General features: G+C 49.0%; 1 protein-coding gene across 1 annotated transcript in view; it reads left to right on the forward strand.

Annotated features, from left to right (window-relative positions):
- Positions 1–24942, forward strand: part of ITGB3 (integrin subunit beta 3) — a 60591-nt gene that overhangs the window by 6496 nt on the left and 29153 nt on the right. Inside the window, exon 2 of the mRNA XM_075562024.1 lies at positions 14793–14878. Within this exon, the coding sequence (XP_075418139.1) occupies positions 14793–14878 (86 nt within the window). The remainder of the gene's footprint in view (positions 1–14792; positions 14879–24942) is intronic.

Here is a 24942-nt window from a genome sequence, read left to right on the forward strand (position 1 = left end):
TGTCTATCCCAGTTCTCTGTGGGCAGCCGTGGGGATCATTTCTGGCTATTTGCTGCTACAAAGGCAGGCGCTAGCAGATGCTAGCTCGTTTATTATGCACCCTCAGGCAGTGCTCTATCGAGCACATTCCTTGAACTAAAACTGCCGGGGCAAAGAGTGAATATTTTAAACTTACATTTTAATAGATGTTGCCAAAATGTCCTCCAAAATGGTCGAACCAGTTTGCCTTGCCACCATGAGTGGGCCGGGCAGCAGATAGCACCTTGGTGGTGGCACCAATTTCTACTCTGCACACCTGTGTTGCGGGAGGTGAGCAGCAGAACTGGAGAGTTGGATGCCCAGGAGGTCACCCATAGGGCACTGCTGGGCTGGGCCTCGGGCTGAGCTTGCTGCCAGCCTGCCTCTTCCGTACATTGAATGACTCAGATGGGAGGTAGGTCTGTGCTGATAAAATTTTCCATAACTCTGAGTTCCACCATTTGAATCATATGTCAGGCCATTAGGGAGCCATGTGTACTATTTTGAGGGTTCCTGGGCACTGCGAAAGGAGCCCTGGTGGCACTGTTGATAAAGCACTGGATCGCTAACTAACAGGTCAGTCGTGCAAATCTATCCGCCACACCTGGGGAGAAAGTTGGGGCTCTCTGCTCCTGTAAGTCTTGGAAATCCTGTGAGTTGGAATTATTGGCTTGCAGTGGGTTTTGGGTTATGGGCTACCAGGCCTTGTAGAGTACAGGAAGCCTCTAAGTTATGAATGTTCAATTGAATCATTGCACTGTAGCTATGAAGTAACCCCTGTGAAACCTGTTATATTAACAAGTAGAGCTATAGAATGGCTTGTGATAAATGGATACTACTTTGCAAAACACATCAAAACGCTATTATATTGTCATGTTGAAGATGCGTTAGTGCTTCTGGAAGTGTTAACATTTTGTTTTTTATTTATAGAAAGGTACACTATATGATTAGGATAAATGACAAATATTGCTACTAGCGTTCCCGCTCTTCATGCCTGGGCTTATCCAAACAAAATGGGCTTATGCATCCGTGATTGGTGGAGGGCTGCAGAAACTTTATCTGGGTAATATACTTGTTTTAGTCTTGATGAACTGAAAGCAGGAAGACCTTGAACTGAAAGCAGGAAGACCACCTTTGCTGGTGAAGATCAAAGACCGAAGGCTCCTGTCTGGGTTACAACTCAGTGTAAAGAAAGCCCAGTTCCTCACAAGCAGAGCCACAGACAACATCATGATAAATGGAGAAAAGGTCAAAGTTGTCAGTGATAAAATTTTACTTGGCTTCACAGCCAATACTCATGGAAGCAGCTGTCAAGAAATCAAAAGATGTCAATGTATTGGGCAAATCTGCTGCACGAGGCTTCTTTAAAGTTGAAGAGCAAGGATGTCCCTTTAATAGCTAAAGTGTGCTTGGTTTAAACCATAGTATTTTCACGAGTCTCATATAAATGTGGAAGGTGGACAACGAATAAGGAAGACCAAAGAAGAGTTGATGCGGTTTGAGTGATGGTGTTAACAAAGATTATTAAAAAATACTCCAGACTCCAGAAGAACAAACAAATCTTTGCGACAGAACGACAGCCAGAATGCTCCTCAGAATGGAGGATTGTGAGACTTTGTCTCACAGACTTTGGACAGCTTATCAGAAGAGACCGGTCCCTGGAGAAGGACATCATGCTTGCTAAAGTGGAGGGTCATAGAAAAAGGTCAATGGAGTGACCACAGTGGCTGCACGAATGGGCTCAAACATAACAACGACTGTGAAGACGCAGCACCAGGCAGTGCTTTGTCCTGTTGTGCAGGGGGTTGCTATGAATCAGAACGGACAACAACAACGATTCTGTAGCTCCACTTCTTGGCTTATCCTAATGGATTCTTAGCTAAACATTCGGCTCGCTGACCTTTGAAACAAACCACACCTAGTGGTTCCAATCTACATACAAATTCCATGTAAAGACATATTAAGGAATGGCACGCAGTCATTTGGGAACTGCCTTTAGAAGCTGCCCTGTTGGTATTTTCTGGCTGGGATATTTAATGCCGGGGCTGGCAGCACCTTTAAGATCATCTTATCCGAACTGTTGATTTAATAAACTAAACCAAACCCACTGCCATCTAATTGATTCCCGCTCCAAAGCAAGTCTACAGAAGCGATTAGAGCTGCTCTTTTGAGTTTCCGAGGCGTTAACCCGTTATAGGGAGAGATAGCTGCATCTTTCTCCTGAGCCCTGTGTGCTCCTGCATCCCCGTCAGGGTGGTTTCTTCTCTATAGCCTGTCAGCCAAATGGCATTCCTGGTGCAGAAGGGAGTGGCTGGTGGAGCATGTGATCCACCAGGGGCTCCGTGCAAAAAACCCCAAACCCAAACCAAATGAACTGCCTGGTGGGCCCTGACTTAGTGACCCCACAGGACACAGTGGAACCGCTCCTTTGGGATCCCAAGGCTACAGGTAATTTACAGGAGCTTCATCTTTCTTCTGAGAAGCCGCTGGTGGATTTGAACTTCTGACTTTGTTCTTAGCAGCTTAACCCAGAGTCCACTAGGTAGGCCCCCAGGCATCTTTCATGAAGCAAAATGGCAGACCCTGAGAGCTAACGATAAAGGGCGCCCTGGTGGCATAGTGGGCTATGCATTGGGCTGCTAATGGCAAGGTCAACAGTTTGAAACCACCAACCCCTCCCCAGGAGGAAGACGATGCTTTCTAGTCCTGTTGAGATTTACAATCTCTCTGGGGGCTGTTCTGCTCTGTCCTGTAGGGTTGCGATGGGTGAGAACTGACTCGGTGGCAGTGAGTTTGGGTTTGAGTTTTGAGAGGTAACGCTCCTCGCCTGAGGTCACCCAGTTTAGTGGCATGGGCAGGCTCAAGCCCTGTGTGCTCCTTCCTCCCCGTCAGGGTGGTTTTTTCTCTATATCCTGTCAGCCAAAGGGCATTCCTGGTGCAGAAGGTCATGAAAGCCCAAGTAAGAAGGAAGGAACTCAACATGGGGCTAGGAGTTGGATTGACATGGCAATGAGGTTGCTCTGTTAGTTCTGAGCCCCGGATGGCTGGTTCTTCCACATGCCACCTCATTTAATTGAGCAGTTTATGAGGTTAAGCTTCATAGCTGTACTTATGGGACCTGGGGTGGGAGGAAAAGGGATTCGCTGTTGGCATCGCCAATGCTTGGCTGGTACAACTGGTTGGAACTGTTAGATCCTGTTGGTGTGAGCTGCCGCTGAGTTCAGTTTCCAGTGACCCCACGTGACAGAATAGAGCGACCCCATTGGGTTTTCTTGGCTGTCATTAGGAGCCCTGGTGGCACCGCATGGGAACCCTGGTGGCCTGGTGGTCAGTTACTCATCGGAGTGCTAACAAGGTCACCCATTCGAATCCCCCAGCCCCTCCTCGGGAGAAAGCGGAGGCTCTCTCATCTAGTAACTACAGGAGCCAGCGATGATGTGAGGGCAGGGCGGTTGAGGGGACTCAGTGGCTCAGCCCATCCATGGCGGCCAGTGGACAGGAGGGCTTCAGCCCCCACCCGTTCTGCAGGAGAAGGTGAGCGAGGACGTGTGTCTGTAAAGGCCGCAGCCTTGGAAACCGGTAGGGGAGTTCTCCAAGCCAGAACAGACTCAAGGACACAGCAGCAGCAGCAGCAGGCATCGTTGTGGGGGTGGATGGGGTGAGGTTGAGCCCCAAGCCTTTCCTGAGCAGCTGGCACCTAACCAGTGGGCCACCAGGGCTCCTTTGTTAAATAGGAGGAAGCAGTGAGTGACATGTTCTTAAGCTGTGACATAGGATCAAAGAGTCCCTGGGCCTGAGGTCATCGAGAGGGAGGGACCGATGAGCACACAGCCAGCTAGCAGGGTGGCAGAGGCGGTTTTAGACCTGAGTGCCTGCTTTCCCGACCACACTGCTAGACAGGAAGACTTGTTGTTTTACTAACCCTTGCCCTTACGCTGGTTCCCAACGGCTGGCTGTTAATTTTAGACCCAATCAGTACAGTGTTCAGCACATGGCTACCTAATTAAGCCACTTGGAGACCATAATCAGACATGAGCTGGCTTCACTTACAGGGTGGGTTTTACCAATGAAGGGTCAGTGAAAGGTAATGACCAGTGGTGAAAGCATTTGAATTTTGTCCAAAGAGGATCCACTTGCTCAGGCCTAAAGACTCCCCATCTTCCTCTCCTGTACCACATCAGCAAGTCCTCAGAATACATCCAGAGTCTGACCACTTCAACGCCATCATAGCTCCCCAAACAACAAGCTGACTGCGATTCGAGTGGATTCCAAATCCAAACTACCATCATTTGTTGCCTGGGCTGGTTTCAGAGCTTCCTAAACCGTCTCGTCACCTTCCTGCTTCTCCAGGCTGTTGGTCTGTCTAGTCACCTTCCTGCTTCTCTGGGCTGTCAGTCTGTCTGGTCACCTTCCTGCTGCTCCGGGCTGTCAGTCTGTCTGGTCACCTTCCTGCTGCTCCGGGCTGTCGGTCCTCTTTGTAGCAGCCAGATGGCCTAGTGCTCCTCACCTCTGTCCAGATTCCTCCCTGGGTTTCCCAACACATGAAGCATGAAGCTCCCGTCTCTCCCATGGCCGCAGGCTTCTTCGTCCCCTGCTCCCTGCTGTAGCTCCAACCTTCTTTCTGCCTCTTTCCGTCTCTCTGGCTTTCTGTTCCAGCGTGTTGCTTCTCTACCATGCTGAGCTCTGGCCAGCCTGGACCCATTCACCCCTGCAGGTTATTTTAGGATGCTTACCCCTTCAGCCTTGCCATGACACAGATTTTTACACCTTTTTGAAAAATTGCTTCCCGAGAGAAGTCTAAAGGAACTGCTTTTCTCTCATGGATCCCTCGTCCCTCTTCCTGCTTCATTCTCTTAAAAGTCCCCACCACTGTTTACGATGGTTCTATTTTGGGGGAATCTGCTTTTGATAATCATCTTTCACTCAAATGTCAACAGGGACTTTGTTTTGTCCATCAGTGTGTCTCAGAGCCCGAGAGGATGCCTGACACACAAAGGTACTCGATGAATATTGGTTACACGAGTGAATGGATTCATGAATCCTGAAACCATTGCTGTATACCGGTAACTGCCCATTGCTGTCGAGTTGATTCTGATTCATAGCGAACCTTTAAGACCGAGTTAGAAATGCTCTTTGGTGTTTCTGAGATTGTAAATCACCATGGGAGCAGACAGCCTTATATTTCTTCCCAAATATATTGGTAGAAGAAGATGAAGGTCAAGTAACCACCTCTCCATTATCCACAGGTAGATGAACCTTGGCAGAAATGTCATTCTAAGCTGGCTTGGCTCAATCATGCACAATATTTCAGGGGCATGGTTCTCAAAATAGTATAATGCTATAGAGATACAAATTTTTTTTTAATATTGATGGAGGCAAATTTGGAAATAAATGCCTTCCAGTATTAAGTACTTTAATTAATCAAGTCTGATGCTCTTTCTGCCTGTTTCAACATCTGTGAAGTCAGCATGCATCTTACATCCACAGTCTTAAATTTGATGAAATGTGGTAGCTACAGCTGCTTTGCATGGTGCCTCGTGGAGCCTTTTGTTCGGAGCACAGAGGTGTGTATTATCCTGAAAGTAACCTTCTCGTCCCTTCCCCTTCTTTGGGTTACTGAGCTGCTGCTACACGTAGTGAAGGAATGAAAGTACAACAAGCTTTCTCAGAAACTTTCTCTAGAGCAGCAGTTCTCAACCTGTGGGTTGAGACCCCTTTGGGGGTTGAATGACCCTTTCACAGGGGTTGCCCGATTCATAACAATAGCAAAATGGCAGTGATGAAGTAGGAACGAAAATAATTTTATGGTTGGGGGTCACCACAACATGAGGAACTGTATTAAAGGGTTGTGGCATGGGCAAGGTTGAGAACCACTGACCTAAGACCATCAGAAAACACATAAATATTTCACAATATATAATTACATATTGTTTTGTGATTAAGCACTCTGCTTTAATTATGTTCACTTTGTAACAACGAAAATACATGCTGCATATCAGATATTTACATGATGCTCATAACCAGCAAAATTACAGTGATGAAATAGCAACAAAAATAATTTTATGGTTGGGGTCACCACCACATGAGGAACTGTATGAAAGGGTCGCGGCATTAGGAAGGTTAGAACCACTGCTCTAGAGGGTAGAGGAACCCCTTGCTTGCTCATCGGGCAGTTAGCATGAGCGTTTTGTTCTTGGAAGCCTCGCCCAGCCAGGTGAGTGCAATGGAAGACCCAGCATCTCCTGGGTCACCAGCATCCCCATGAGTCAGTGGGGAAGTGGCCAACCAAAGGCCAATGGCAGGACTGGTGATTCAGGGCAGAACTCTCTGACAGGCAGTGAAAGAGATGTCCACAGTATTTGCTGTCATATCCTCCCTTCTGGCGCTGGCTTAGCCTGCTCCCAAATCTCTCAAATCATTAGGGCACCTGTGCCTGCATCATGACATCCTGTCTCATTGGACAACATGGCCTCAAAATAGCCCTCATTGACGCATGATGACTTCCACCTGCTCTGACTCCCTTCCTTTTTCCTCTATTTTTCCCACCCTTAGTTTCTCCTCTGGTTCTGTGAATCAGGCTGAAGTGCCAAGCCACAGCCTCTGCTCTGGCTTTCCAGACTAACTCTGGCCTGCGCTTGCATCTCTTTGAATTGGCCTTCTCTTCTGGGCCTTCCTTCTGAGACTGGATTTTGAACACAATTCTCCTTAATGCGGGTTAGTAACTAGATCGGAAAGTGGATCGTTTTGCCCCAGCTTGATGCTTTCTGCCTCCACCCCCAGCATCTCCTTGTTTGGACCAAACTCAGCTGCGTACAGTGTCCCCTCGAATGGTGTCTCTAAGGAACATCAGAAAGGTACAACAGCCACAGTTGGAGATGCAGGTGAATAGCAGCAACAACAGCTGCAACAGCAGCGTCGATTGAGCCCTTCCTGCTTGCCAGTGGTGGTGTAGTGGTACCTTGTTGGGCTGCGATCCACAAGGCCAGCAGTTTGAAACCACCAGCTGCTCCATGGGAGGAAGACTGAGCTTTCTGCTCCTGTAAAGAGTTATGGTCTTGGAAACTCTGTCTGTCCTACAGCGTCACTATGCGTTGGTGTCTGTCGTCTCAGAGACAGTGAGAGTTAGAGAGTGGTTTCACGGAGGTTGCTGCTGGGGACCAGCTTTTTCCTGTCGAGCCACTGGATGGGTGCAAATCACCAACCTTTCCATCAGGACAACGAGGGGTTCTTTTGCAGAGCTTAGGTTCTTAGGCCCTGGTAGCCACTCTGTGAGGGTGGTGGACCGGGGTCAGCTCACCTGGTGTCTGGTCAGCTAAGTGGTCAGAGGAAAGCGGAGGTAGGACTTGTTCATTCTTATCACTGACAGTGGTAAGGATCCTATCTTTTCTGGGCTTCTGAGGCCACGATGCCCATGAATGGCTGCACTCTAAGGCCCAAACCCCTTCCAGATGTTTTCAAGGGAGAGGCCGTCTTGGAGCCACAGCTGATTGAATCAGCGTGGCCCAGGCCCAGAAACTTCTGATGAGTCAGTTGCTCTCAGCCACTGCCTTCCCCAGACCCGACCCTACCTTTGGTGGCCTGGCTTGGTGGGGGGTGGGGCGGCTCCTAGAGGTTCATGGGTTCTCACAACATCAACCTGTGATTCATGACCAGGATGGAGTAAGGGAGCTGGGTAATCATGTCCCCAGGCATGACTTCCTCAAAAACAAATCCCAACAGCTCAACTCATCCTCCGGGATAAGGGACCGCCCGTTCACTGGAAGGGGGCCTGCAGTTTTTTATTTCACACTTCGCAAGGCTTTTTATTGTGGCTACAAGCAGGGAGTCAGGGAAATGCTAATTTGAGAATGAATGGGCGGATAAAAGGATAGACTGAGAAACATTTTCAAAACGAATTCGACAGTGCCCACACCTCCCATGGGCCTCTTCTCTTTCCTAATTCAGACTGAGGCCGCCTTATTTTTCGCCTTCCCTTAGGGAAAATGGATGGCATGGACTTCCAGATTCCTCCCCCCACCCCATGCCCATCTTCATGGAAACACCAAAAAGGGAGGCCGACACCGACATGGCTCAGACTCTTCCTATGAGGCGGGGGGAGGTGGTGTTGCAGGGAGTTAGGTGGGTTTGACACCCCCCTCCCCCTGAGTGGTGACAGAGAGCTGCTCAGCGGCTCTGGCAATGATCACAGTCCAGGAAACCCTCTGGAGCCATGTTGCTCTTTAGCCCGCGGGGTCGCCACGAGTCCGGATGGACACCACAGTGCAGTTTGTCCTCTTCTCTGGATCGGGATCAAGCAGCTGTGAGGTCAGAAGAAGGCTGGACAGCCCTGGCTGGGAGACCTCTTGGTTGCATTGTTGGGGCTGAGCATTTAGATATTGGGAATGTGGCAGTGCTAGTGTAGGGCCACGATGAGTTGCAATTGACTCGATGGCTGTGAGCGTCTCCCTCACCCCCCCAACTGCACCCCTTCCATCACAGCCAGTAGATGGCTGAGGGTGGCCACAACTCAGAGGAGGCCTTGAAACGTGAGGACCAGGGGTGGAACCCCTGCCGTCATTCCCACCCAATATCGCTCACATTGTAAGGTGGTTTCAAGTCACGGGCTGGAGCGTCAGTGGTGCCTGATGAATTTATTGTGAAATCCCATTCAAAGAAATGTAGGGTTGAGAAAGGCCTTTGAATGCAGACAGCCCCAAGACTGTGGAAACAGGGTTTCCTGGAGACACCTCAAGGAGTCTCCATCAGTTTAGTAGGGATCGTAGGGTGGGGCTGAGTGGGGGTGGTAGATCAAGCTGGAGTCTCAAAGCTCAGGTTAGAGCGACCAGCTACATGGATCCTTTGTGGGGCTGGTCCCTCCTCTATTCTCAAATAACGAATGGCACTTTTGCTGATGTGTGCTACTTTAAGGTGTATACTGGTGCTATGGGAGATCTGAGGAGACAGTGCATAGGGTTGACCTTGAGGTGGGGAGGAGGGCAGGCAAGATTACATGGAAGATCTGACTGCTGAGATGCCCCCCGCCCCTTTTAAACAGTTCTATTAGGACATAATCCACATATCATGCAATTCAATAGTTTAGTCAGATCAAGAAGAGTTGTACCATCGAGATGTCCCCTTTTGTTGTCCCTTATACCTGTCATTTCAAAGACCTGTTTCAAATAAATAGCAAATTAGAATACAACCTATTGAGCAGAGATAAATTGGCCACTGACCTGGATTTAGCTTCAGGTTACTGACAGATGGAATTTTCCAGGTAGAAAAATGAAGGAAGACCAGTTAGAAGACCATTTGAGAATGAGATGTGTGTTCTAGAGTGTTGGTGGGAGATAAGGCTGGAGAACTGAGTCCAGGCAGTTGTTTTGTGAGTCTAGGCGCAGGGCAGCCTGGGGGGCCTTGGGGAAGGCGAGGAGCAGGAGAGACTTTTGGCTCCTCAGACCTTGTTTTCAATGGCCAGAGCCCCCGCTCACTAGCTTTCCCTACTCTAGACCTTCCCTGAGTGGTGGTGGTGGGGTCTCGTCCACAGTCCAGGGAATGGCTCTCACTGAACTGCTAGCTGTTTGCATTCCGGGAAGGCCAGGAGCCCAGAGGAAGGATACTAGGGTACAGGTGGCTTGTGAACACAACACCACAAAGACAAGACCTCAGGTACACTGGGGGCAGTGTACTGACTCTGCCCTGCTATGGTCATCAGGCATCCACTGTGTACTATGACCATGCAAGCATTTGTGCCCAGAGGTCCTCTCTACACCTGTTACTGCTTACACATGTGTGAGGTGTGCTCTTGTCCTCAAGAAGCTTACAGTTTGCAGAAAGAATAATGAATCTAAGAAAACATTAGACTTGTTGCCATTGAGCTCATCCCAACGCTTAGTGACTCCATGGGGCAGAGTAGAAGTACCACACAGGGCTTCCGAGACGGAAATCTTCATGGGAATAGATTGTCATATCTTTCTTCAGGGAAGGAGCTGGTGGGGTCAAACCCCTGACCTTTTGGTTATCAGCTGAGGGCCACCAGCGCTCCTAGTGCCTCCCCAAGACCACATAGTGGTGGCACCATGGTGATCACAGGTGTACTGATTTTGTGGGTGTCCTTTTTAATAGGCCCCTCTCCGTGACCCCACCTTTGAGGCCCTGCAATTCGCATAGATACAGTGACAGTGTAATTTTCAGAGTGAAGCGCACAAGGTGCATACAAATAGGAAGTGGACCCTTGATCATGAGTGAAGAAATCAGTCGTATGTGAAGACGAGTTCAATCGCTTCTCGGCCTTTTGGCTAAGATCAAGTGTGAAGACGAGTTCCAGAGAGAACTCAAGGAAGGACATCTGCAGCTGGTCAGGCAGAGGCATCTGAAGTAAATTAGGGGAGGTTGGCTAATGGAAGACAAGGGACCCGAAGCTTTAGGCACGACCGTTTCTTCTAGACTGAAGTCTGTAATGCTGTTGAATGAAAATGCCTTGTATTGTTTGCAAGCATCACTTCTATTGGTATTCGTTTTCTACAAGTTCATTTTTTTTTTAAATTAAAAAACATTTTATTAGGGGCTCATACAACTCTTATCACAATCCATACATATACATACATCAATTGTATAAAACACATCTGTACATTCTTTGCCCTAATCATTTTCTTTTTTTATCTTTAAAAAAATTTTTTTTAATTTTAACAATTTATTAGGGGCTCATACAATTCTTATCACAGTTCATACATATACATACATCAATTGTATAAAGCACATCTGTACAGTCCCTGCCCTAATCATTTTTTTCTCCTCTTTTCTTTTTTTACATTTTATTAGGGACCCATACAACTCTTATCACCATCCATACATATACATACATCAATTGTATAAAGCACATCCATACATTCCCTGCCCCAATCATTCTCAAAGCATTTGCTCTCCACTTAAGCCCCTTGCATCAGGTCCTCTTTTTTTTTTCCCTCCCTCCCCTTTCCCCCCTCCCTCATGTGCCCTTGGTAATTTATACCTCGTTATTTTGTCATATCTTGCCCTATCTGGAGTCTCCCTTCCCCCCTTTTCTGCTGTCCCTCTCCCAGGGAAGCGGTCACATGTGGATCCTTGTAATCAGTTCCCCCTTTCCAACTCACTAACCCTACACTCTCCCAGCATCGTCCCTCACACCCTTGGTCCTGAAGGTATCATCCACCCTGGATTCCCTGTACCTCCAGCCCTCATATGTACCAGTGTACAGCCTCTGCCCTATCCAGTCCTGCAAGGTAGAATTCGGATCATGGTAGTTGGGGGGAGGAAGCATCCAGGATCTGGGGGAAAGCTGTGTTCTTCATCGGTACTACCTCGCACCCTAATTAACCCATCTCCTCTCCTAAACCCCTCTATGAGGGGATCTCCATTGGCCGACACTTGGGCCTTGGGTCTCCACTCTGCACTTCCCCCTTCATTTAATATGGTATATATATACATATACACATATATACACATATATACACACACTTATATCATTGTTTTTTTTTGCATGATGCCTTATACCTGGTCCCTTGGCACCTTGTGATCGCACTGGCCGGTGTGCTTCTTCCATGTGGGCTTTTTTGCTTCTGAGCTAGATGGCCGCTTGTTCACCTTCAAGCCTTTAAAACCCCAGACACTATCTCTTTTGATAGCCGGGCACCATCAGCTTTCTTCACCACATTTGCTTATGCACCCATTTGTCTTCAGCGATCCTATCATGGAGGTGTGCAGTCAATGATATGATTTTTTGTTCTTTGATGCCTGGTAACTGATCCCTTTGGGACCACTCGATCACACAGGCTGGTGTGTTCTTCCATGTGGACTTTGTTGCTTCTGAGCTAGATGGCCGCTTGTTTATCTTCAAGCCTTTAAGACCCCAGTCACTATCTCTTTTGATAGCCGGGCACCATCAGCTTTCTTCACCACATTTACTTGTTCACCCACTTTGGCTCCAGCAGTTGTGTCGGGAGAGTGAGCATCATAGAGTTCCAATTTAATAAAAGAAGGTATTCATGCATTGAGGGAGTGTTTGAGTAGAGGCCCAAGGTCCTTCCGCCACCTTAATACTTGACCGATAAATATAGACACATAGATCTATTTCCCCATCTTCCTATATATATTTGCATGTACATGTCTTTGTCTAGACCTCCATGAATGCCCTTTGACTCCTAGCTCTTTCCTCCATCTCTCTTGACTTTCCTCCTGCCCTACTACCATGCTTCATTGCCACCTGGGCTAGAGTATACCTCTTCTCTAAGCAACCTTACCCTTGATCATTTCCCACCACGCCTGCCACTCCCCCTTCTCTACCATTTGGGGTCCCATGTTTTTCCCTTGTCCCTGTGTTTGTTAACACCACTTCCTTACCCCCCCTACCCCCCCACCCCAAGTCCCCCCGTAACTGTCGGTCCCGTTGTTTTTCCTCCAGATAGTTCATCCAGCCTGTCCTGTTCAGACAGACCTGTGGAGTCACTAACATGCACGAAAACAAGACAGAGGAAAACAAAGCAACAGTATACAACCAGACAACAAAACAACAAAAACAAACCACTGACAAAGAACAGAACAAAACAGTTCACAAGAGAAAAGCTTGTAGTTAGTTCAGGGATCGTTTGCTGGCCCTTAGGAGCGTTTTCCAGTCCAGTCTGTTGGGGCACCACGCCCTGGCCCCAAAGTCCACTTTCAGCATTCCCTGGGGACCTTGCCACTCCATTCCCTTGCTGTTCCGCTGCACTCCCCCAGTGATTTGCCTCGGTGTGGTGGGATCAGGTCAGGTGCAATTCCCACACTGTGTCTCCGGTGCTGTCCCCTGTATCGCCCTTAGTCACTGAGGGGCATCATGTCTCATAGTAGGGCCAGCCATGTTGTTCTCTCTGTGGACTGGCTGCTCTACTCAGGAACATCATCAACAAGTTCATTTTTTATTGGCAGAGTGGGAACAAAAAATATCCCTAATCAATCGAAATCAAACTAAGGAACCTGTTTATGGAAACTCTGCTAGTCCCCACAACTTGGTGACTTTTGTCAATGCCCTGCATGACGTGGATTGAAAGTGTACTCAGTGATCCCTTTGCCTGTTTTCCACATTTGGAGAATTTTTCTTAGCACTGCTTTGTGTGTGTGTGTGTGTGTATACAGTACTTTTGTGGGTGTGTTTCTGTCTGGGGATGTGGTGGAGAGGGAGTGGGGTCACACTCATTCAGCTTGATGGGCTTGGGGAACCTTGGCAACACTGGGGTGATGTCTCCAAAAATACATGTACTGGTCTCACCAGCTGAGGGCAACGGGGCCATTTTTACAAAATCGGAGAGCAGGATCGCCAGGGTACCCGGGCCAGGGGAGGAGTGAGCCTTCTGTATGTCTGCTCCCAGTGTCTTGGGACTCACAAACTTGCCTGGCTAGCAGTTTCTCGGGGAGGTCCCAGTCCTAAAAAGGAGACGACCGAGCAGGTCAACTCTGCATACAAGGGCCAGCGAGTGAGAATCACTTCCAGGGGAATTAGCCACCACAGTAACATCCTGGGTGGGCAGGGAGAAGAAAGAGGCTTGCCTGGCTGAGTCCAGGAAGGCCGGGCAAAGGAAGCCTTTTGCTTCTAGGAGGGCTTCTCAGGACTGTTTTGGTGCCTCTGGTGGCCTCTGCTCCTTCCGGAAGGCTTTTCTGAGTCCTTAGGCAGCAAGAGGACTGTTCGCCTTTGAGTGGCATTTAAAAGTATACCAAGTGTTTCTCCCCGACCTCCTTGCATTCTTGCACAAATCTTGGTAGATCTTCTCATGTCTCAAGTTCTGTGACTCACCCAAGGTCATGTCATAGGAAGGAGAGGATTCAGAATTCAGATACAGATGTTCCACCTCTAAAAATTGCACGTTTGCCCCGCAAAGTCCAACTGGCCTTTTCTGACATTTGTGAGCCTCTCCCTGGAGCATCCTACACTTGGATCCCCATACATACGAATGGGGAAGGAACCAGTGCCAGCGAAGATTTGCCTTGCCCTAGCCGACTTACTGACACGGACCCCTCCCCACCTGCCAGATGTAGCCTCTTTGGATGTTAGTGCCTCTGGACCTTGGACCCCTGAGCAGCGGCTTTGAATATTTCAATCGGATAATTAGAGCAGAGTAAGAAGTATGGCCAGAGTGCTTCTTCGATGGTGAGGCTCCGTCTCACGGTCTTTGGACATGTTGTCAGGAGAGACCAGTCCCTGGAGAAGGACATCCTGCCTGGTAAAGTAGATGGGCAGTGACAAAGAGGAAGTCCCTCGACCAGATGGAAGGACACAATCGCTGCAACAAAGGGCTCAAGCGTTGGAACGATTGTGAGGCTGGTGCAGGGCCAGGCAGTATTTTGTTCGATTGCGCATAGTCGATGTGTGTCGGAACTGACTCAGTGGGACCTCATGTCAGTTGCCATCTCTCTGGGCCTCAGACTTTCATTTACCCAACCAATATGGGTGAGGGGGTGGGGGTTAAGGGTGGGGTGGAGGCAGTGACCAGATGTTACTCTAAGCCCATCCCATCAGCGTTGATCTGACACTTTGAGTTCACCATTGACCTTGTTCCATCCTTCGGCACCACGGTGACCTCATCAACTGATAACGGGGTCTTCTGAAGTCCTCATAGTCCTTTCTCCCTACCCGACAGCCTGCGTTTGACAAGTAGCTGTGAGCAGGACATTCTTCTGCACAGCTGAGAGCCCAGATCCGGGCATTTGGGCAAGGTGGGAAGGATGAGGCAGGCCAGCGACGCATGTGAGCAGAAGCAAGTGCTCACGCCTTTGATTCTCTGTTGCAGGACCTAACATCTGTACCACCCGAGGCGTGAGCTCCTGCCAACAGTGTCTGGCTGTGAGCCCCATGTGTGCCTGGTGCTCGGATGAGGTAAGGGGCAGACACGGATCTTTCTTCTTTTCTAGACTGAGCGGCTTTTATGCAGGAATGGATCCACAAACAAGCCCCTCGGCAAAACTAGGGTAAAACCTTGCCCACTGATGATGGCCAAGCCAACTCCCCTGGGGTGCTGAGACTGCCATCCCGAGCTGACCCGTAGCCAGAGCCTTCCCATGCATCACACCCTATTTGTCCGGGTGGAATAGCACAAGGAAGCAGGGCCTCAAGTTTCAAAGGAGAAGCAGGGGAGGGGGATAGGTGTGGGGAAGGCGCTGTCCTGCAGAAAACTCAGCATTTCAAAAAGGTTATAAGAGGAATTTTCCACTCATGCTGCCCGTGGTGGGGCAGAGGCACTTTGCTCTCTTCCTCTCTGGTGACCCGACCCCACCTCCCCAGCCCCCAAGCCTTGCCCTTTCCCTTCTCCTCCTCTTCTTTGTTGTGGTCTGTGATTGGTTTCTCTCTTGGGAATGAGGGAAGGAGTTGGGCTGATTTGGGAAGGTGACGAGGCTTCTGGGTGGGGGAAAACGGTGAAGGCACTTTTGGTCATTCACCGAAAGCTTAGGGGCCCTTGAAGAGGCCCTCAGAAGAATGGGCTGGCATTCTACTTCTGAAAAACACAGCCCTTGAGACTCCTATGGCGTCCACGTGTACCCTGACATGCATGAGGTGGCCGTGAGTGGGGATAGACTGGACAGCAGATGACTTGGAGGGTGACAGGAAAGGGTTAGCTGTGTCTCGGCTGAGGGTTTGTTGTGTCTGGGGCTCTGGGGGTTGAGTGTGTCTGAGGGAATGGCTGTGTTTGTGGCTGGGACGGGGAATTTGGGGCTGGCAAGAGCCGGTGGGTGACTGGCTGGAGAGGTTCCTGGTAATTATAGTCTGTGGCTGAGTCCCTGTCCTCCCCCCTCTTCCCCCCCAGGTGGTTGGTTACCTGAGCTCCTGACCTGGTGGCTTCACCACTGGTGTAGTTGCGATGGCATGACACCAGGTCCAGGCCCTTTCTGCAGTTTCCATGACCACCCCCTCCTCCAAGCCTTTCTTTCCCATGGTCTGCTTTCTCCTCCAGACCTAAAAAGGCAAACTCCCTGCCTGCCTGGCTGAGGTTGAGGGCCTGTGGGGGAGGGGGAGCAGGAGTAGGAGCCGGGAGGCCTTGGTGTTTATCCCTAGACAGCAATAGAGCCACACAGTGCTTTGGCCTCTGCGCCCAGCAGCACAGCACTGCTCCGCAGGCAGCGGCTTCATTTAGCAAAGGAAATGTTCCCTGGGGCTGGGGCTGGGGAAAAGGGGTGAGTCCTTCCTCTCTGCCCAGGCCAGGCTTTCCTCCTCTCTGTGCTGAGCTGAGCTGGGCTGGGCTGGGCATGATGTGGCCGCCTCCCTTCGCTTTTGGCGTGCCTTCCTCCCCTTGGCCTCCTTTATGATATCATTAAGCTTACACTGCAAGGAAGTTGCAATTCTGCAACTGAATCCTGGAACGGGAGCGAGGGAAGGGCGTGCTCCATGGCGAAGATGCCTGGTTTGGATCAGGGGGTGGAAGCCAGCTGGAACAGAGTGTGTGGGAAGGGAAGCCTGCCGTCACTCAGTGGAGCCTCTCGCATCCCCTCTTTTTCAACCCAGAGCGCAAACTCACTGCCTTCGAGTCCATTATGACCCGGAGGTAGACGTGCCCCAGTGTGTTTGCGAGACTATAACCCTGGAAGGGAGTAGAATGTCTCATCCATCTCCCACAGAGCCGCTGATGGAGTTGAACTGCTGACCTTGTGGTTGGCATCCCAACACGTGACCCACTACGCTACTAGGGGAAAATGCAGGCAACTAGCTCAGAGAGCCAGGGGAAATAAGAAGACCCATTCTTAGAGGGTCTGCCCTCTTCTGCCCCACCCCCATTCATGGATTTGCATAAGGAGAAACCAGGTATGCTGAGGTCCCACTGGCCAGAGCCCTTGAGTCACATCACCAGAGTTTTGTGATACCAGGATAGGATATTTATGAATCCGTCCTCTGAGGCAGACTGGGTGGGAACAGAAAGGAAGGCCGAACGTGGGATGAATGGATGAGGTGTAGGAATAGCCTAGGGGTGGAGTTGAGCTGGGAGAGGACATGGGTGTAACTGGGACCAGATCAAAACAAGGGGCAATAGAAGATCCAGCGAGATAGTCTCTGGGAGAAGGGAAGCACGGAAGTCTGGGAGACCGAGGGTTAAGTGAGTCACTAAGCAAGGAGGGAGGGTACCGGCAGAGGAGTGAGGTTAAAAGAGATAGGTACAGGACAAAATGTGTCCACCAGGGAGGAATGGGAGTGGGAATCCTGCAGTGTGACCTGAACGGACTGCCTGCTGTGCTTTTCCTGAGAGGAGCAGGACTTCCCTGGGCATGCACGGAATTTAGGGGCGGAAACTGCCACAACTGTTGACCTACAAAGAAAAGACGAGCCATGGGGCCATTTTGTACGAACTTGGTTGCATCACTGACCCTGGAGACTCCCTTGCCCTGTGCTCCCGCTTCCTCTGCTTTGGGTTGTCAGTGCCTTGGAAAACAACTGGTTGGGCTTAGCTTTTCCGTGGTCACTAGAGACCGGCAGCTCTGGGTGTGTGTAATGATGGCTTGGCGGGGAAATAGGAAAACATAGCCAGCGTGGATGAAAACGGAGTTTGGGGCTCATCAGCGCAGGGTGTGTTTCTGGAGAGCTGAGGGCTGCATGAGTTGATGTTCGTGCTGTGCCTGGGCTGTGGATCTGACGGAGTAGCCTGCTTCGTGCAGAGATTCAATGTGTGCCCTTGACCTCGGGAGTACTGAGCTGGAAGCTGGAACCTCGCAAACCCTGGTCGTGAGGCTCACTTGGACTTGCTGCATCAGATTGGGTCCTTAGGATGGCAGGTTTTGCAGGGGATGATCAAGGTGAATGAAAGTGGAGTGAGGTCCCTAGGTAAAACATAGGATGTTACCCTTGAATTAAACAAGGGAAAAAGCCCCCCCCCCAGTATAAATATGTTCCAAATATTTGCTAAGTTTGGCAACCCGAAGGTGGAGGGAATGAAAAAGAGTTCTAATACAGGCTTGAGTGTACACTAGCAGGTGGGCCAGCTGACATTCAGCAGCCTAACTCGAAGAGGGTGCGTGAGTTTGGGGCTAACAAAGTAGAAGAAGACTTCAATAGGACTTATTCCTCTTTTTCTTCTCTGTCGTTATAGGGACCACGTTAGGGATAGACTACTAATATTCCACTTTAGCTACTCATATGATTAACAAAACTTCTCTGTCTCTTTCTTTATACGCTTTCCTTTTTTTTAATCTGAGGGATAAATGTCCATCGTGAGAACGTCCCAGGCACTTTGCTCCTAATCTTTATTGATAATAAAAGTGTGACTTTATAGTTCTTTTCACCTGTAAACAATGAGGTGTGAATACCAGTGACTCTCTTCCCTGAGATCAGTTCATTTCCTCTCCTCCGCTCTTCTCTGCGTGTTCAAGTCGGGGTTTTCTTGTCGCCTCCAGGCAGACCCATCAAGGTGACAGCGTTACCTTATTTGGAGTGCAGGTGGTGCTTTGATAGTTCCCCAAGAAAACAAGTAGGCTAGCAAACAACATGAACAAAGACAGAAACAACAAAGCCAACCTGGCCACACTGGCCCTTGTTGTCCAGGAAAGGCACAGGCAGTCAGAGAGCAGTTGCAACAATGGGAAGAGCCAGAAGGCCTGACTGCACAATAGCTAAGCCCTCAAGGGCTGTCCCAAAGGTTGGTGGTTTGAACCCAGTGACTCCATGACTGGGCGAGGTGTTGATCCGCTTCCATAAAGATGATAGCCAAGAAAACCTGGGGGTTAGTTCTACTCCAGCCCATTGGGCCGCTAGCCGAATCAACTTGATCACCCGACCAGCATGTGTAAGAAATCATCTTACATATGCATTCATCTGCTTAGTCCGTATCAAAAAAAAGTGTGTTTTCCTTATGTAGATCTTGAACGCTTTTCACAATCACAGTTTGAGTTTTTCCTCTGACCTACCCTGTGAGGTGGGTCTGAGAAGGATCCTTATTCATCCTGGACATTCCCAGTTCGTAGGAGTCACGGAGAGTGAGTGGGTCCCGATTGTGTGTGTCACTCTCTGAGGAAAGGGAAGTGGCTCAGCAAGCTCCCCCCGCTGTGGGTTGGAGCCTTCTGCCGCTCTGCTCAGGATCATCCCTGGCTCTTGGCTCTTGCTCTACTCCATGGGAAACACCCCGTTTCACTGGGAACGGGGACTTCTAATGTTTCCCCCTTCCAGCTTTCTCTCTGAGTAATCTGGAGACAGTCCTTCTACCCACTCATGCTGTGATACTAAGAAATGAAATGCTATCCAAGTGTGTTGAGGTCCCCACCTTGGTGTCCTTCTGGGGGCGGGAGGCTCTCAGGGAGGGCTTGGCTGAGAAGCCATCCTGGTATGTTGTTCCTGACCTCTGATGTCAGTGACCACAGAGGGAGTGAGGGAGGGAGGCAGTTTTTGTTTTGTGGTGTTTATATTTCTAGGGAAATTCATAACAAAACATAAGGACTATCACCAGGGCCCAGCACTTCAAACTCTTTTCTGGTAAGGGTTGTCATGTTGGAAAATGAGGGCCAAGAACGCCCACTCAGAAGCATTCTCCCCCTCCACTCGTGCATCTGGAGATGTACAGTGGCCTCCCTGGTTACTCCATAGCTGTGTTCCCAATCCATTTCTGTGTCTCTCCCCTTTCCCTGCCTTGGCTTATCCAATTTCAGCTAGACCTCAGAGCTTCTGGGAGTCGCGTTCCAGGTCACTGCCATCAAGCAATTTTATTTTTGCTTTCCCAGTGCACATAAAAGTTATGCATCCACTGTACGGTAGTCTATGGAGTGTGCAATAGCATAATGAAAAGAAAATTTAAATATCGGGGAAATAGCCAAAATGTGACACAGAGACATGCCGTGAACACATGCCGTTGGAACATGGCACCTTTAGACTTGTTCAGTGCAGGCTTGCTATAAACCTTCAGCTTGTAAAACATGTGGTGAAGCCAAGCATGCCAAAATGAGAACTGCATGTCTTATCTCTCTGGGACTTTGTGGGTGACTGGCATCAGAAACAAGGTGTGTGTGTTGTGGGGACCAGGAGCCCTGATGGTGTATTGGGTTATGCATTGGGCTGCTAACTCCAAAGCCAGTAGTTTGAAAACTGTGGGAGAGAGATGAAGCTTTCTACTCTCAGAAAGAGTTACAGTCTTTTTTTTTTTTTTTAGAGTTACAGTCTTGATAGTGGGTGGGGAGGAAGCATTTTGGAACTAGAGGAAAGTTGTAGGTTTCATCGTTGCTACACTGTACTCTTCTACCTTACAAATCCGGCTAGACAGAGGATGTACACGGGTACAGATAAGAACTGGAAACACAGGAATTCAGGATGGATGATCCCTTCAGGACCAGTGGTGAGAGTGGTGATACCAGGAGGGTGGGGTAAAAGGGGGAACCGATTACAGGGATCTACATATAACCTCCTCCCTAGGGGATGGATAACAGAAAAGTGGGTGAAGGGAGACGTCGAACAGGGAAAGATACGACAAAATAATCATTTCTAAATTATCAAGGGTTCATGAGGGAGGGGGAGTGAGGAAGGAGGGGGAAAATGAGGAGCTGATGCCAGGGACTCAAGTGGAGAGCAAATGTTTTGAGAATGATGTGGGTAATGAATGTACAAATGTGCTCGACACAATGGATGGATGGATGGATTGTGATAAGAGGTGTGAGCCCCCAATAAAATGATTTAAAAAAAAAGAGTTCCAGTCTTGGAAACCACAGTGGGCCGTTCTACCACATCCTCTAGAGTCACTCTGAGTCAGGATCAACTAGATGGTTTAAGATCTATAGGTTTAAAGTTGTGGGGCATGGGGGTGAAGAAAGAAGGGGCGACCTCCTGAGGGACAAGAGTTGCGAGAAGGGGGGCAGGGACAGCACAAGCCGTCTGGGCACAAGACCCCAAAGTGCTTCTGTTTCTCCCTGCCATTTTGTCGTTGGCTCAAGTCGGGTGTGGGGAAGGCATTCCTATCGCTTTCAGAGACTTGGAGGCTCCGAGGGGTTCACTGTTGGCATTTGGGGTCTGGGAAGGTTAAGTCTGGGGCACCGGTTCCCGCGGCCAACACCATTTTTCTGCGAGAAAGAGGGAAGCGGCTTGCTTCCAGGATCTCTTTCCACTGTTTGCCATTGGCATTGTTCCTTTCACGCCCATGTGGGGGCATCTTCAGCACACCCAGAGCACTGGGTGGGAGAGGGGAAGAGGCTTTACGTCCCAGGAGAGGGCTTTTCTTCTTCAGAACCCCCTCCCCATTGAAGGGCTCCTTCTGATCCCTTCTCTCTCCTGGCAATACCCACAGGTCACCCCAGGGGCCCGACAGGGGAGGCATTCATTTCACCCCTCCCCCACTTCCCACATCCTGGTGTGGATCTTCCAAGGACCAACCCTTTCCACACTCCTGCTTTTTTGTCGGGGACCTCACTTGATACAGAGTGGAATAAAATGGACCATTTCTGAGGATTAATTAGGTCAGACAATCTAGGTGGCCATTGCAATCCTGTCACTTCTCAGCTCTCCAACTTTGAGCGAGTAACTTTTCTAAATCTCAGATTCCTTACTCGTAGAATTGGACTCCTCACTTGTTAAGTCTCCAGGTCTCAGGTTTCTCAAAGGCAAAATAATAATCACTCCAGACTGACAGAATCATCGGAGGGGGAGGGGGCGGGGATTGCAATGCTACACCAAGGACCTACCACAGTGCTGGCACTACAGTAACTAAAGAACCCTAAAAAGTCACTACCGTTGAGTTGATGCCGACTTCCAGTGATTCTATGAGGCAGGGCCGAACTGCCCCCGTGAGTTTCAGAGACTGTATGTAACTCTTTATGGGAGAAGAAAGTCCCATCTTTCTCCTGAGGAGTCGCTGGTGATTTCGAACTGCTGACCTTGTAGTTAGGCAGCCCACTGGGTCACCACTACGCCACCAGGGCTTTCCAGGAAGCATCCAATAAATGTTGACAATAGTTGTTCTGGGTTATTGGTAGGAGTTCTCCCGCTCCTTCAGAAGTGGATGCAAGAGGGGACAGGGGTAGGGCAAAAGGTTGAGGCCTAGGTTTTGCAGACTAGTCCAGGTAGGGGCTTTCCAACTGTCTGACCAGTTCCCGAAACCTGGCCCAGAGCCCTCATGGACCTGTGCCCGCACGGTGCTGGCTAAATTACTGACTACCAGAGCAGGAAGTGACAGAATCCAGCCATCTCAACTCATTCCTTTTTTCTTACAAATGAGAAAACTGAGGCTCAAAGAAATGACTTTGATGTTTTGAGCAAAGATCTCTTAGATGGATTTCCGATGGGAAGGAAAAGAAAAAGGTGGAACAGAACTTCAAATTAATATGAAACTAGTCTTTCTGCATCCACCGAGACTGGGGAAACCCCCCAATTGATTGTCTAGAAATATTTAAACTTTGAACCAAAATAATCTCATCAGGCTATCATTAAACTAAACAAGAGTTTAGCTCAATTGATAAAGAATGTTTGCTTTGAACACTGTGTTCTTGAAAACGAGTGTTTACAGGCATTCACGCCAACAATAGTTCATCTGAAGCACAGAAGAGAACTTCAGGGGGTGGGGAGTTTCCGTGAACGATGAGTGGAGTGGATGGAGCGGGAATGGCGACTCCAGGGGAAAAATGTACCCAGTGTCATTGAATTGTACACGTAGAAATTGTCCATCGGCATATGTTTGGTTTTGTGTAGTGTACCCCAAAGAAGAAGGCGAAGAAGATGAAACGGTCCTGAGATCACATGGCTCGTTCATGGCAGATCTAGTGTGGAGTCTGTTGCTGAGTTTCTAGTATGGAGTATGGAGTATGGAGTCTGTTGCTGATTTTCTTGGCCCGGGAGGCATCCGTCCCATGGGTTTTTGAAAAGTTGGTCTATTTGTTCTTGGTCCAGGGTGACGGAGGAAGTTGAAGCAATGGCGAGGCTCTGGTTTGTGCCCTGTTAGAATGGGGATATGCTGAGACTTGGCGGGGGGAATCCATAATTCATTTACCCAGGAATTATTTACTGAGCACCTTGTAATACCAGCCAACACTGAGCACTTACCCCGTGGCAGGAATTTGGTGTGCTTCGCCTGATTTATCATAGCGTTCCTGTGTGACGTACTTGGGTCGTGCTAAACTATGAACTCAGCAGAAAGTTTGGGGGTTCAAACTCATCCAGCAGCTCCCTGGAAAGCCTCCCAATCTGCTTCCAGAAAGATCGCAGCCGAGGACATCCTACAGAGCTGCTCTGCTCAGTAACATTGAGACATGCTGAGTGTATCTTACAGCATTTCTGTGATAGAGCTGAGAACTAGAATCGGAGTTTAGACCCCAGAACCAGCTACTAAGTGGCAGAATATTGTCCAGTATCATGGTGGCAGAGGAGCTCCTTATGTTGGAAGGTACTCAAAGCGTACAGTGGGCACAACAATGGACCAGAGCAAACCAATGATTGTGAAGACGACCCAGCCATGGGCAGCAGTTTGCTTTGTTGCCCATGGGGGTGCCATGAGTTGGAGCTGACTCTGTGGCCATTAGCAGGAACAAAAGTGTCAGAACTAGGATTTAGTTTTGTGTAAACTACTCCTAAAGGAGCCCTGGTGGCCTTGTGGGTTACCCATGGAGCTGCTGATTGCAAGGTCAGCAGTTCGAAAACACCAGCTGCTCCACAGGAAAAAGATGAGACTTTCTACTCCCTTACAGGTTTACAGGCTTGGAAAACCACAGGGGCCGTTTTTTGGTTTTGTTTTGTTTTCTGTCCTGTAGGGTCGCTATGAGTCAGAAGCGACTCAATGGCAGTGAGTTTGAAATAGAATCTAAACCTGAATTCTAAACTCCTGAATTCTAAACTCCTACTCTCCACTGTCTTCTGATACTTCCTTTCCTCTCTCCTTTGTGCTAAGCCCTGGGATGATACTACAGAGTGGAACACACCCACACGCACACACACACACGCACATACATGCACACACACGCACGCACACGCACGCACACGCATGCACACACGCACACGCACGCACACACACCCACACACGCACGCACACACACGCACGCACACACACACACACACGCACACACATGCACACACACGCACACACACCCACACACGCGCACACACATGCACACACACGCACACACCCACACACGCGCACACACATGCACACACGCACACGCACACACACGCACACACACACGCACACATACAGCCACTGTCCTCATGAATCTCAGCCTAGCAGTGACTAACATAATATTTCTAATCTGTTTTGACCCTTACCTGTAAAGAAGTGTAAAATACATCATTATTATGCATATTACACTCCCCTCCCATTATATAAATGCTTCATGAAACAATATTCACCTTTACTACATAGGTACCTGGATATTTTCTATCTGATTCTAAAAAAGCAATAGGTATTAAGTAAAATGTATATTTAATAAAGTGATGGTGAAAGTCACAAAATCGATTTTGGAACTCATAAATTACTTGCATTAAAATTAAATCATTTTATTGGGGCTCTTGCAGATCTTATAACAATCCATACATCAATTGTATCAAGCACATTTGTACACATGTGGCCATCAGCATTTTCAAAATATTTTCTTTCTGTTTGAAACCTTGGTATCAGCTCCTCTTTTTTCCCTCCCCCCCCACCCTCTTGCCCTCTTGGATCCCTGATAAATTATAAATGATTATTCTTTTCATATCTTACACCTCCCACTGTCTTTCTGCACCCACACTATTGTTCCCCCCCCAGGGAAGTGGGGGTAGTATACATCATTGTAGTTGCTTCCCTATTTCTCTCCTTTCTCCCCCTTCCCCTCCCACCTTCCCTCTACCCACATGGTATCGCTACTCCCATTACTGTTCCATAGGGATTTATCTGTCCTGGATCCCATGTGTTGAGAGTTCTTACCTGTACCAGTGTACATGCTCTGGTCTAGCCTGAGTTTTAAGGTAGAGCTGGGGCCATGATAGTGTGTGTGTGGGGTAGAGGAAGCATGAAAGAGCTAGAG

The sequence above is a fragment of the Tenrec ecaudatus genome, chromosome 10, assembly GCF_050624435.1.
Source record: "Tenrec ecaudatus isolate mTenEca1 chromosome 10, mTenEca1.hap1, whole genome shotgun sequence".
Classification (NCBI taxonomy): domain Eukaryota; kingdom Metazoa; phylum Chordata; class Mammalia; order Afrosoricida; family Tenrecidae; genus Tenrec; species Tenrec ecaudatus.